The sequence below is a fragment of the Etheostoma spectabile genome, chromosome 13 (assembly GCF_008692095.1).
Source record: "Etheostoma spectabile isolate EspeVRDwgs_2016 chromosome 13, UIUC_Espe_1.0, whole genome shotgun sequence".
Lineage (NCBI taxonomy): Eukaryota > Metazoa > Chordata > Actinopteri > Perciformes > Percidae > Etheostoma > Etheostoma spectabile.
The window spans coordinates 3290302-3304359 of NC_045745.1; the positions used below are offsets into that span (position 1 = coordinate 3290302).

At 40.9% G+C, this 14058-nt stretch overlaps 1 protein-coding gene across 2 annotated transcripts; it reads left to right on the plus strand.

Annotated features, from left to right (window-relative positions):
• Positions 1-580: 580 nt before the first annotated feature.
• On the plus strand, positions 581-13721 carry kptn (kaptin (actin binding protein)). 2 transcript variants are annotated; one of them, XM_032533093.1, is made up of 13 exons: positions 581-1078; positions 2240-2322; positions 3550-3634; positions 3767-3821; positions 4653-4731; positions 6057-6130; positions 7090-7196; positions 10438-10511; positions 10557-10587; positions 10748-10811; positions 10933-11068; positions 12373-12546; positions 13114-13721. In XM_032533093.1, exons 1-13 carry the CDS (start codon positions 877-879, stop codon positions 13276-13278), a joined length of 1329 nt encoding a protein of 442 aa, XP_032388984.1. In that variant the 5' UTR covers positions 581-876; the 3' UTR covers positions 13279-13721. The 2 variants fall into 2 exon arrangements, with proteins under 2 accessions (XP_032388984.1, XP_032388983.1); XM_032533092.1 differs by having other exon boundaries at positions 10438-10587.
• The last annotated feature ends 337 nt before the right edge of the window (positions 13722-14058 follow it).

Below are 14058 nucleotides of genomic sequence, written 5' to 3' on the forward strand. Positions count from 1 at the left end.
ATATATATATATATATATATGTCTGTTACATCCACAGTCTCACATATATGTATATGTACAGACTATGGATGTAATAGACAGACAGTACCGGTAGGTGGCAGGATGATGAATGTGATGCTTCGAGTCTGTCATCAATTTACAACATGAAGTAGGAAAGCCGTGGTGCCTTTCAGAACCCCAGGTGGGTTCGTTAGGCCGCACGGGTTTGTCCATACAACGAATTTACCGTATTTTAGATTTAGAATTATAATTATTCGAACTTGAAAATGATAACCAAATTCACTCTGTAACAGGATGGTAACGTTTGAAATCCATCAGCACGCAGCTCTGCGTTCCAGCGACAGAATCAAGACATCAGCCGTGTAAACCTAAACAAACAAGAAGCAGGGGGTGGGGGGACTAACAGTGAAAGAAAGTGAAAAACAACTTGAAATAGGATATGCTTTACTTCAACCCTTTTCGGAAAAATCCGTGTATGTGTAATGAGACCAGGGAAAGCTTTATTTTCCTCTTCGTTCATTTATGAGCACCAAATTCTACATTTCCAATAAACTTGAACGCACCTCCTCCAAATCCGGATGTTTTGCTTCATGACGTTCATAACGTAAAACGTCCATGTTTATCACAAAGAGAAATATACCAGAAACTTCGAATTTCTGTCTTTGAAATGAAATAAAATTCGTCATTACTGAATGAAGCGTTAAATATAACATTTAATCGTTAAGTGTTAGCTATATTTCAAAACGAATGACCGGATATGTGTAGTTTAATTTGAGCTAATGGAGTTGTTGAACAGAGCAGCCACAGAGCAACAATGAACAGATTTTGTTCTCGACGTTTCTGATAAAATTAGTGAGTTCGGCTTCGTCCCGCAGGATGCTCCGAGAGTCGTATCCCTTCGCGGAGGACAGTTTCAGCCGCTTCCCGTCGCAGAGTAACATTTACGGACTGTGTCAGGCCGGGGAGCAGGAGCTGTTGGCGGCCACCCTCAAAGGGAAGGTACTGTGTTTCAGATACCAGGGGCTGGTGCACAAAATCCGGCCCGTGGCCAAGGAGGTCCAGTTCACCTACATCCCAGGTATTCTCCCCCGGGAAACCTTAACACAGTAACATATACTTCAAGTACACATATCAGAGCAGGATTAATTACTAAGTATTACTAAACTGACTGTGTTTAGTAATAGCACAGATGAGCAGGGGTCTTGTTTAAGCCAAGGACCCCTTAGTAGAAAGAGAAACGAAGCAGGGACCCCCTACAACACACATTGGCCTGAGAAAGTTTACACACCCAGGCCAAAGTTGATTAAAAAAAAGGAATAAAAAAACACCTTTTGGAAACTGATATTAACGCCTTAATTCAAAAAATTTAGGAAAATCCAACCTTTTAAGAACACCAATTCTCTTTTTAAATGAATGATGAATGTGTTGTAAATAAATAAATGTTCCTCCTTAAAATACAGGGGGCATAAGTATACACACCCCTATGTTAAATTCCCATGGAAGAAGGCAGATTTTTTTTCTTTTAAAGGCCAGTTATTTCATGGATCAGGATACTATGCATCCTGATAAAGTTCCCCTTGGCCTTTGGAATTAAAATAGCCCCTCCCCCCCCCCCCCACATCATCACATACCCTTCCACATACCTAGAGATAGGCATTGGGAACTTTCCATAAAATTATCTCTCAATGTAAATCAAACCATCTATTAAGCTAAATGAATAAAACCATGCCTATCTCTATGTATGATGAAGGTTGTGATATGTTGGGGGGGGGTATTTTGATTTCAAAGGCCAAGGATGCATAGAATCCTTAAAAATGTGCCAACCTTTATGGGAATTTAACAAATGAAAGGAAATTATTTCCAACTTTCTTTTATTGAACAAATTAAATGTTGACTATAACATAAAAGGCAGCAGTACAATAACAATGACATTTTAACATGCAGTTTTCTGCTGACGTTTATTTCTGTAATTTTCTTTAAACTATGACAAAAAACTCTCAATGTATTTTGCAATTTGTCACAACCTTTCGAGATGTCTTCATTAAACCAGTTGGTATCGCGATGGTGATAAAAACAATATATATTGTGCAGTCCTACATACTGGTCAGATTTTCTTTTAGTAATGTAGTTTTTGTAACTCTGAGTGATTTAGTTCTGAATCTTGTGCTGCAACTTATCCTCCATAAATGTCGGTTGTTGGTTGATAATGAAAACACTCAATCCTGTCTTCTTTACGCAGTTGATGCGGAGATTGTCTCAATTGACGCCTTCAACAAGTCTCCACCCAAAAGAGGCCTGGTGGTGGGCATCACGTTCGTAAAGGTATGTGCGTGCTGTTTATTGAAATTGACATGTCATAGCCTGTGTACACTCTCACAGTCAGCCTCACCAACAAGGCTCCGGCCCCCCACTGACACGGACTCCTAAGACCCCCACCCCCCAGTCACTAGCCACTACACTTGCAATAACCCTCATCCTGGACTTCACATCATTGTATACACTGTATATTCTTTTTAAATGTTGCACTCAACCCAGTCAGCCTTTTCTTATGCAGCTGTTACGTTATACAAACCCTTATTCCAATGAAGTTGGAATGATGTGTAGCATGTATATAAAAACAGAATACAATGCTTTGCAAATCCTTTACAACCTATTTTTAAGTAAGTACACTACAAGGACAAATATGCACTCATTTTGAATTTGATACCTGCAACACGTTCCAAAAAAACTGGGACAGGGGCATGTTTACTACTGTGTTGCATCAACTTTCCTTTTAACAACACTTAATAAGCGTATGGGAGCAGGTACCATTAATGGAAAAACACTATAATTGTTTTAAGCTTTAAAGGAATTCTTATTGTTTATTTAATATCCATGTCTGCTGTACAACTTTCTTATTGGCTATATTGGCCCTCATACATAATCTGGATTGTGGTCATAATATCTACATTGTACATCTTATAACTTATTCCCTGTTACACAGTGTTCTTATTCTTATTTAGTCGGTCAGTTTATAGGTTATAATGTTTATAATTTGTAGTCATAGTTAATTTTTAATCATGATGTAATGCACTGTTCAATCCCTACACTGTTCACTTTTTCCCTTTATCATTACATTACACACAGTCTACCATAGTATATCACCTTATCATGGTCATTGCATTTCTGTGAGAGATTTTTATCTTTATTCTTATGTATGTGTGATATACAGTATGTGTGTATATGTGTTTGTTGTGTTATGGTTGTGTTACTACTGGATGCCTAAAATTTCCTTCGGGATGAATAAAGTATCTATCTATCTATCTATCTATCTATCTATCTATCTATCTATCTATCTATCTATCTATAATACGTTTGTTTGTGTATGCACCTTTCACCAAGGCCAATTACTCCTAAGTGTACTTATGTACACACACACACACACTTATGTACACTTAGGAGTGTACACTTACTAGTGTACTTATTGTGGCTTGTACTGATTTCTGATTTCTATATAAGGGTTTTAAAATCATTATAGCAGCATTGTTGTTAATGGCTGGACTGCTGCAGGACTCTGGGGACAAAGCCACGCCGTTCCTGAATATCTACTGTGACTACGAGCCGGGCTCAGAGTTCAACCTGGAGTCCATTGCACGTGAGTGGCGCCGTGTCCTGCAGCGTACAGTGCTTACTCTTAACAGATGTTACCCATGTTGCTGATGTTGGTGTGTGTGTGTGTGTGTGTGTGTGTGTGTGTGTGTGTGTGTGTGTGTGTGTCTTTGAACAGAGAGTTGCCTGAATCTGGAGTTGCAGTTCACGCCCTTTCACCTGTACCACACAGAGTAAGTTTGTGAGCTAGGGCTGCAGCGATACACTCAACTCACAATTTTGATACGATTCACAATTTTAAGTTCACAATACGATCATCTTGCAACTTTTTGTCTCGCGAACAGAATGTGCTGCAGACAAATGACTGAAAAGTATTCCTTTATTAATATAAAACTGGCATCAGAAGTGCAACTGAAGTTGTATCTTATCTTAAAAATCCAAAAGTAATAATTAGATTAATTAAACAAATCCCACATCAAAATAACTAAATTTAAAAAAAAATTTTAAATAAAAAAACTAAGAAGACGTATTGACGTCTGAAGTCAAACAAGTGAAATCAAACATATATTAACGCCTTAGGCCATTTAAAAATTAAATCATTTGATGATAAATTATATTTACAGTTGAATTTTAGGAGGCAACCTTTTGAATAGAAAATGTTTTTTCTTAGACTCAATGATATGACAAAATAAAATAGTACTTTTGTTTTCTATAACATGTATCGATTATCTGTAGTACTCGTTTCTACATCAACAGCACTTCAGGATTATGAATATAATAGATTTAAACAGCTAACAAATGCTGAAACACCAGGCCAGCAGCATTCCTTTAAATATATTCAGTACATATTCACACTATACTGCTGGTAGACTGCTTTTATTATTTGATAACCTCATTTAATATGCTGCTCTGGATCTGTTTTATCCTAGTGTTTGTGAATGGGTTATATGTGTTGTTATGGTGACCATTGTCAGTCAGCAGCTTCTGTACAGACAGGGTCTGTCAGAAAGGATGACACAGTGGGTCTGGATGGCAAATGTCATCCAACCTGTTCTCTCCATCAGAGTGCAGTGTGAAGATGGAGGCAGAGAGACAGTGTTCCTGCTCAGCGGCCATGACCAAAGGATCCACCTGTACAAGGAGGTCAGATCAGAGACTGTGTCACTGTGTGTGTGTGTGTGTGTGTATAAATATAAGGTGGAGGCTGGAGATGTGGCCTTGACCAACTGCCACGTTGCTCATTTGAAAGCCATGATGTCTCTCTCATGGGTGGGCCAAATTCTCTGGACGGGCAAAGCAGAGAAAAGGGAGGTAACCTTGCCCCTTATGACCTCACAAGAAACAAGATTCCAGATCAGCCAATCTGAGCTTTCAGTTTCTCAAAGGCAGAGCAGGATACCCAGGGCTCAGTTTACACCTATCACCATTTCTAGCTACTGGGGGGGGGGGGGGGGGGGGGGGGCATAGACAGGCTGGGGGAATGCATATTAATGTTAAAAGAAACCTCAGAAAATGACATTTTCATGCCATGGGACATTTAATACTGGACCAAAAGTCAAAGGTTGTTGTTCCCATCAGTCACAAACATACAGGGGCGAGAAGTCCTCCACAACAGATATCAGGCGTCCTTCTTGTGTTTCCGTGTCACCCTGGCGGGGGAGGGTGGAGCGTGATGTCCACGCAGTGCCTTCGGCTACTTTAAACGGCAATCAATGTCCGAGACAAGTCACTCCATAGCCTCGTGTTCTTACCGGAAATACGTGAATATGTTGTAACAAATGGCGCTTGTTTCATGGGGCCTTTAACATAACTCATTTTATTTACACTTTACTTGAAGGTATCTACATAAGAGTGACATGACACTGTAATGAACGTGTCATAAACATTATAAATAAGTCATAAACATTCATGACATAACGCTTCTTTTTGTAAGTATCATACGGTTTTGTCATGACCAGCTATGGTTAGGGTTATGACTGTGTCATGTCTTCATGACAGTGTCATGTCACTCTTATGTAGCTACCTTCAAGTAAAGTGTTAACCTCATTTTAGTATAATATTATATCATTTATTATAAGATATTATTACTATGGCCTTTAATTGCATTTGTTTATTGAAGTATGTATGAAAATGAAAAGGTTTCAATTTCATATCTCGGAGATATGAAATTGAAACATAAGAAATCTATAGAATATTATTAATCCGACATTTTGTTTAGTGATTTTTAGGACTACTTTTTGTAATGGAAAACCAAAAAAGGCGAGTAGAGGCGAGTCGAGCAGGTACCATGTAATGTGAAAACGCCATAAAACACTAAAAGTGATTAAACTTACAGGATGGCTTTTCTCCCTAGCAATAGAGAAAAAAACGAGATGGTGATGAGTTTTGCATATCTGTAGTAGATGTTCACTTTGATTCATCATGCACCATCAGAGCATAATTCAGCCGGATTCTGGTGTCTCCAACAGAACGCCTCCCTCCACCAGTTTGAAGAGCAGCCAGTGGAGAGACTCTTCCCTGAACTACAACAGCTGCCCAGCAAGTTAGTCTCAGCTCCATATCTGTATTTTGTGATTAATATTTTTTTTATTTGATTCGCAACATGAACAAATCACCCCCTTCTGTCATCCCCACCCACCCAGATTAAAATCAAGAATAGATGACAACAATAACTATAATATTCCAGATCTTTCCACGAAATAGTAATGAAGTAGACAATAAACCAAATAAACATATATGTATATGTGACAACTCCATAAGCCCATCGTACAGGTGTCTCCCCGGCACAAAGCTTCTTGGAGCCCTCCAGAAAGTTCAGGTACTTTCCCTATTTTCTAGTGTAGACATCCAATTGTGGCAAACCGTTTAAATGACACATTTTCAAACTGTATCTGTTATTGTTTGATTGTGTAGGGGGGTGTAGTTGGGTCATTGAGACCATTAGCAACATGTTAGTCATTCTGTGTTTTGGTGTGTTCTTCAGCCTCATGATTTTCCCATGATTTTCCTGCATAACTCAAGTCACTACATCCTCAAATCTCGACATAAAATACTAATCTGTTCATGCTCAGCCGTTGGGTTTGATATGTAAGAGAATGTCAAAGTTAAATCCCCCTAGATCTAATTTACAAAGGCTTACTGTAACAGAGAAAAACCACTGCGAGAATATTTGAAGACAGAAACAATGTCATTACTAATATGGAAATAAAAGTAACAAAAGAGGACCAATATAAAATGCACCAGACAGAGAAAAGAGAACCGAGTCAACAGTTTTCACAATAACGCAATAAGATACATAGAGAGTAAAGACAGCGCAAGTCGGAAATCACCATCATCAATGTTACATATGCTGTAATCTGAAGGTTTTGTGGTGTTTCGCTTTTCACTTTCAATTTCCTATCAAAAAGCAAAAACGCATGTTAACACATTTGCTGAGCTAAATGTATGTTATGATCCATAACCCTCTGTGTGTATTGGTTATGTTCCCCTCCCTCCATGCAGTGTGCTTTGGCTGGATATGTTGAGTATAGCCGGTGGCCGGCGGCTCTCAGCGTTTGGCTGTCAGAATGGCTGCGTTGGACTGGCTCTGGTCAAGCAGACGGGCCCAGGTGAGGCGCACCAAACAATGCTCCTCTGAGATTCAGAGAGGTTCATCTCTATACAATGCACATGTTGACAATAGTGTATGAGTTGCATGTGTGTGTCTGCAAGAGGTATGTTTAATGTATTTTTATTTTTGTTAAAAGGATATTTTTTTTAACTCTGTCTCGGAATCTCATTGTATGCAAATGCAATGAAAATAAAGCTCGCCTTAGCTTATCTTGACGACTTTTCCACATGTTTTCCTCCAAAGTGTGATTGAGGAAAACGTCAAACCCCCTTCCGCTTCCTTCCTCCAGGGGTGCTGAACACATCTGCGCCCCTGGCTCGATTCCTATGTTGCAATATTTATGTGGCCAGCATGTATATACCTTAAAGGCACTGCACACCCACACTCATACTTATTGTGACTGATTAGACCTCTGTGGAGCTATGTTGGGAATTAAATGGGGTCACTAGACTTCTATATCGATGTGATGAAGGTGTTTGTCCCACCCTTACAGAATTAGATTTATTGCAAAGCAAGCTGGACTTTGAAGGAATTTACCTTGGCGTATTAGGTGCATACAGTAAACAAACATAAAAAAGGAAAGTGTTTCCACAGTCAAGATAAATACAGAATTCATACATAAAAAAAATCATGTAAGGAGACAGGATAATTAATATGTGCAATATAACTGTTTTAGAAAGGAAAAGAAGGCTCTATGATATGTGCAAGGTGTGAAAAAATTATATTCAGGAAATTACACAGTATACATAATATGTGGAATGGTGAGGGAGCGTCATAGTGATGTCATTGAAGCACTGCTTACACCCACTCCCACGGTCCTGAGTGGAGGGCCGCTCCCATATACACTTCATGTCCCTCACACCCTAGTCTCGCTTTGCCAGAAGCGCCTCCAAAGCGCGCTGAAGCAGAGTCTGGCTACTCCACGTAGCATTCGTCGCGGGGAGGAAAACGTTCCCTGGTTTAATGGCACTTCTTTAAACCAATCAGAATCATCGTGGGCGGTGCTAAACTCGGCACAGAGCCGCTGCGTCATGACATTGCATCCAAAGCAGAGGCCTCGTGTTGCCAGTGCTCTGATTGCATAGTAGTCTTTTGTCTAATCATCACTAGCTAACAAGCTGTAGTTACATCCTGACTGTGGAAGAAATGTCTGTCTTATCTTTCCTCTGCATGTCTAGTATATGTGAAGAAATTTCAAACTTGCAATCTAGTTTAGCACTAGCTTGCTATACTGATCCCTCGCTGTCTCACTTGATTGCCGTTAAGGTAATCTTATGTTCAGAGACAACTTAAAGAAGCACGGTTTACTGAAGCACTGAAACACAGCCTTTCTTTCAGTGGTAATACATATATGTTGATTCAAGGCACCCCAGCTGGGTTGGGGTTGCGTCTTCTCTCCCTTACTGAGGTGTGGTGATTGAGGGGGAGACTGCCGGATGTTCGCAATTCCCAAACGGCCTCTGGAATCTTCTATTCCCTCCCACATGCCTCATTTCACCAGTAAAAAGCAACCTAAGCACTTTGCATTGCTGCACTGATACACAGTCAAATGCATATCATAGTTAATTAGAGCCAGCCATCTCTGGATTAGGGTTGCTTCTGTCTTCCCAACTCAAGTGAGATGATATTAGGCGGATGTCTGATGCATGTTTTCTTTGGCGTTCCCATATTTATGTTTTTTCTGCCATAGCCCAGCACGTGTCAGAAAAGGACATCTGCCCGGTTGCGTTTTGGTCTCCCACATTACCTTTCGTACAGTCACATCTCAGGGATTTAACATGTGACTCTGCGTCTTATTTGGTGCTTGGTGCTACAGGCACAGGGTCCGAAATGAGTCTGGGCCCAGCTGCGATTACATCGCCTCTAGTGGTTACCAACAGCGAAGCCCGTTTGAAGGCGTAGCACGTATGATATATTATTAGTAGTTGTAACTCCAGTTCTGTATGTATGTGCATAGCCCTAACTACAGACCTAGCCCCTCCTCTATTCTTGTTGCTGAGTAAAAAAGGCAGATGAGCAGCAGATCTACTGGTGTTTTAGAGTGTGTGATTGGGTGCCAAGGCGGAGCCTCGATTGGGATAACCCATAGTTACCTCCAGTAACTACTAGTTTTCTTGATCTTCGCTTTCTGCTGACATTGTGTGAGTGCAGCACTCATTCACTGTAGGACGTTTTCACAGCAGACATTTTGACTAGTCATATTAGGAAAAGCACCTGTTAATAATAACATAACCTGTGTCTCTATTTAATTCAAGTGTTCCAGTAAGGCTGCATTCAGACCGACTTGAGCCTTGTGGGAAAAAATACAGTCCTTTTATTTATTTGATTGGAGCCAGTCCTGTGGTGCAGGGGTGCTATCAGAGGGGGCTCTGTCAAAACAATGCAGGCTCACCTCACCTGCCGAAAAAAGACAACTTTTGCTGCAACGCAATGTGAAAATCATCCAGCAAGGCGCTGTGTTGGCCAATCATATGCATGCAAACTCACATTCCCGGGGGATTGGTTTCTTACATAAACGCCATGTTTTGACCTTGTGATTGATGAAATATAAAATAGTTGCCCCAAGATGTAACAGTTCTGTCTGTGAGTTTTACAAACCTTTGTGGAGTGTTTTGGCGTCTGGTAAGCTTTTAAATGATTTCTGTTACTCCAACTGGTGCTCCCACCGGTAACTTAAAAACATGCACCAATCAATGCAATGCAGCCTCCTGCTCTGTTTTAATGACAGTGAGCTAATACCAGGACCCTGAAAGCTACATGGAATTGTGCCATCATTCATTTTGTCATTCTTAAAGTTATAATTTACACCTGTTACATTCTGCATGCATTGTGGAATGCAATACGGGCAGGTCAGATGCTATGCATTGTGGAATTCTAGCATAGACAAAGTTACATGCTATGGATGCTACTGGTTTCATTCCATTGTGAAAACTGTTGAGGACCCTAAGTGGTGAATACATTTCACACTCATTCAGGCAGTGGTGGACAGTAAGAATAGTGCATAGTAAATAGGGAGTGATTTAAGATACAGCCAAAGTCTAATCAAATCACCTGTGGGTGTGCATGGACTTTACAAATACTATATCAATATTGGAAGCAAAGATCTTAGTTTGTCAATTTGAGTATAAACACTGGTCCTATATTCCTCTCTGATGGGATTTTCATGGGATCTTGGTTCTATATTGAATGACTACAACATGCTACTGTTTTAAGGATATATAATGGATCTGTTTTATCAGAGGTTATGCAGAGCTGGCGCTTCCAGTTCGACAGTCCGATCTCTTCCGTGCTGCTGTTCCCTCTGTGCTGCCAGGCCGAGCCCAGCCAGGCCAAGCCCAACCAGGCCGAGCCCAACCAGGCCGAGCCCAACCAGGCCAACGGAGAGCAAAGTAGGTTCCTGCTCTGTTTTAGTTTCCCATCTTCAGACTTGTAGCCATATCTGTCCTTTTTCTTCAGTTTGCTCTTTTTGGATGAGCAGTGGAATGTATGCCTGGTCATCACTGTGATAAAAATCAAGCATTTTGATTGTCTGTGTCTTTCCTTTCTCAGGTGTGGAAATGGAAAGCTACAACCTCCTAGTAACAAGTACTATAGAGATGGCAGTTGTCTACAGGTCAGAATCTGATAACTTTATAAAGATATCAGTGGAGTAAGCACTTGGTTTTGTGCATTTTCACTAAGACTTTTTTGGCTCCAGGCTGAGTTGAGTTATTTGTGTGTCTGTGTTTTCTCAGAGATGTCCAGGAGCAAGGTCTGTCTCGCTCGGTGTGCCTCTCAGAGAGTGACCAGTGGGACGCTGTGCTTTGTGCTCTGGTCATTGACCTGGATTTTGACGGGCAGAAGGAGGTGCTGTTGGGAACATACGGGCAGGTCAGGGCTCCTCTTTACTAAAAGTCCATGATATTCCACTTTAGGGATTGCTCCGTTGCTAATGGAAATCCCACATGATTTCACTCATTTAGGCCGGATATTCGTTACCTTCCGCTTTCTTTGTGTTGGCGTTCTAACCTCTGTTGGATTTGTGAGGACTACGGGTACCTGGTCCTCAGATCTCTGCAGGGTAAATCCAGTCAGCTAGCTAGACTATCTGTCCAATCTGACCTTTCTGTTGAACAACTTTTGAACATAACCGTTTCACCAAAACAAGTTCCTTCCCGAGGCTATTTTGCAGCGGCACCGTGGTTCCGTCCGGAACTTAGCAAGATGATTGTGATTGGTTTAAAGAAATTCCAATGAACCAGAGCATGTTCTTCTCCCATCCCAGAATGCTGTGTGGACTAGCCAGACCCTCCTCCGCGGCACTGTAGAGGAAGGTCTAGCATTGCGAGACTCATAATAGGATATGGTCATATTCTAGATTTTTTTTTGCTGTCAATAAATTCCATGAAAAGATCAAAACTTCCCTCAAAACCTGTTGGTGTCCTTTGCTCCATCCTCAGTGAGTCCCACTGAGGACATCAATCTTTTTGATAAATTAAAATACATCCTACAAGGCTTAAACAGCTGGTAATTCTTTTATCAAACATTACTAAAACAGGAGGAAATAGGGCATTTGTTGGGTACTATTCCCAGCCAGGATTACTACATATTTGGTGCTCAAGTATTTGTAGAATGGTGTGTGTGGAATTAAGTCAAAATAAACTACAGTGTGTGTGTTCATGGTAATAAGGGAACGTGTCACCAGTGCAACAGTGTGGCTCACTCATGTGTTTTCAATAGCTTTTGGACAACAACAGAGCCCTATAGTACAGAGAGGCTTATATACCATGTACATACTGTACATATTCATTGATTTTCCATCCATAACGGACTTATTTTACCAATATTGTAGACACAACATTAACCCTTTACCCTTCTGCACTACAACAACATTACATTGATAATAGCAAAGCCTAGGGGGCTTTAACAGCAAATGCTCAGTCCCTATTGGTTTTTAGCCGTGACAGCGGAGATAACAGAGTTTTGCCTGAGGATCTCAGGCAGCGTGTTTGGTCATTAGGGGGAGAGCAGCTCTGAGATATAAGGAGATGCCAAACCAGATAGAGCCTTAAAAAATGACATACAGTAGGTCCAGAGCAATGGAATATAGTGGAACATGACACGATATGCCACGTTGATAATTAGAATGGAAATATCTTGATGATGACTGTGTTATCTGCCTGTGTGCCATGCAGGAACTTCTTTGTTACAAATTCCAGCCGGCAGAGAGAGGACAAGATGGACAGTTTCAGCTGCAGTGGAGGCGGAGCTTCAAGAGTCCTTTGCTGTCCATCATCTACTTAGACTTGACTGGGGACGGTCTGAGAGAGCTGGCTGTCCTCACACTGAAGGGACTGCATATCTTACAGGTATGTAGCAGACACTGCCTCACAGCGATCCAAGATACTAAAAACAGATAACATGGTAGCTTCCTGTCAGGGCCGGTGCCTCTCTGCTGTTGATCCTACTGCATATTACCATAATAGCTACATAATGTGCTCACTACGTCAAACACAAAAGACTATGCTCTTGAACTAAGAAAAGACACGATTTATATTAGAGAAGAGACTTGAAGCATCAATTAGTTGCTGACCTCCACTGGCCACCAGAAGAAATTGCTGCAGATGATGATCATGTGATGCCTCTTTTAGCATCATTCTCCATCGCATCAACAACAAACCCCAAAGAAAAATGATTCCCATTAACTGCTATTAAACATAAATATCTCACTTTATGTTCCTTTTCAGCTTGTCGCCCTCACACGTCCAACACCAGCTCAACACAGACCCAACCAGACAGCTGCTGTGTCATATCTAGAGCAAAGCTCAGTGCTGACATCTCTCTTGTGCAAATTAATTCAACAGACCTCCTCGAATCTGTCTTACATACTGTATATCTGATTTGATGTTGTGTTGTTTTGCTTCGTGTCTTTTCAGCATTCTCTCAGCAGCACTGCTGATTTGGTCCTGGAGCGGCTCGCCCTCAGGGTGTCAGCCCTCACAGTGGGCTCCGAGCTGGAGTCAGCCAGAGCACAAGACATTGAGGAGAAGGATGCTCCCGCTAAGACAGAGGAGAGTGCAGCTCACACACCACCGACATAAGAGAAACAACGCGTTGTGTTTCCATGTGGAAGTCCTGACGATTCAGGGTTTCCCCCAGAAAAGTTGTTAAAGCGTAACTCACGCCAAAATGCAACCTAGGGTCTTTTTGTGAATGTACCTGAGTCAAACTTTTTTTGGAGGGGGGTCACTTTAGACATTGAGCACCAGGCTTACAATACACAGGGGGAAACCCTGAGACTGAAGTGTTTGCCTTATTTACAAGTGGGAAGTGAAGGATTTTCTCAGAGGTGCATATACCTGAACATTTAGTTGTGACGCTAGTTACAAAATGCAACATCACATTAGCCACTAAAAACAGAAACACTCTGCGTTGTGGTGGGATACTGAATGTAGGTGTCAGTAAAAGGGAGTGTGTGAAGAGCTGACATTAAGGAGCAGATGTGCTGTAGATTTGATAATAAATCCCATCTGGGTTTAAACACTCAATTGTTTTGGTTGTCTGTTGGGTGTTCCTCCTTTAATTCGAGTGAATGTTGAATTTCATAATGTTACTTTAAACACTGATGCCAATGGTGTGGGATTATTTTTTGCTTTCCAGTTCATCTTCCTGAGACTCTGAGTATCAGGATAGCAATACCAATGACCTGAGAATTCCAGACATACCTGCACCACTTTTATTTTTTAATTTTTCTGTACCAATACAAATCAATGTTTATAACAAAGTACATTTTAATACTGAACATGGGATCAGATGACATTTTCCCCAGTGTACTGTAACAAATTTAACGTAAGATTTACAGTAACTTACTGGCAACAATT

What these genes read in the sequence shown, in the direction of transcription:
- kptn (XM_032533092.1), top strand. Translation starts at nt 877, where the DNA reads ATGCTCCGAGAGTCGTATCCCTTCGCGGAGGACAGTTTCAGCCGCTTC. An exon ending in CCAGTTCACCTACATCCCAG is followed by an intron (nt 1,079 to 2,239) that starts GTATTCTCCCCC and finishes TTCTTTACGCAG; the next exon opens with TTGATGCGGAGATTGTCTCA. An exon ending in CTACAACAGCTGCCCAGCAA is followed by an intron (nt 6,131 to 7,089) that starts GTTAGTCTCAGC and finishes CCCTCCATGCAG; the next exon opens with TGTGCTTTGGCTGGATATGT.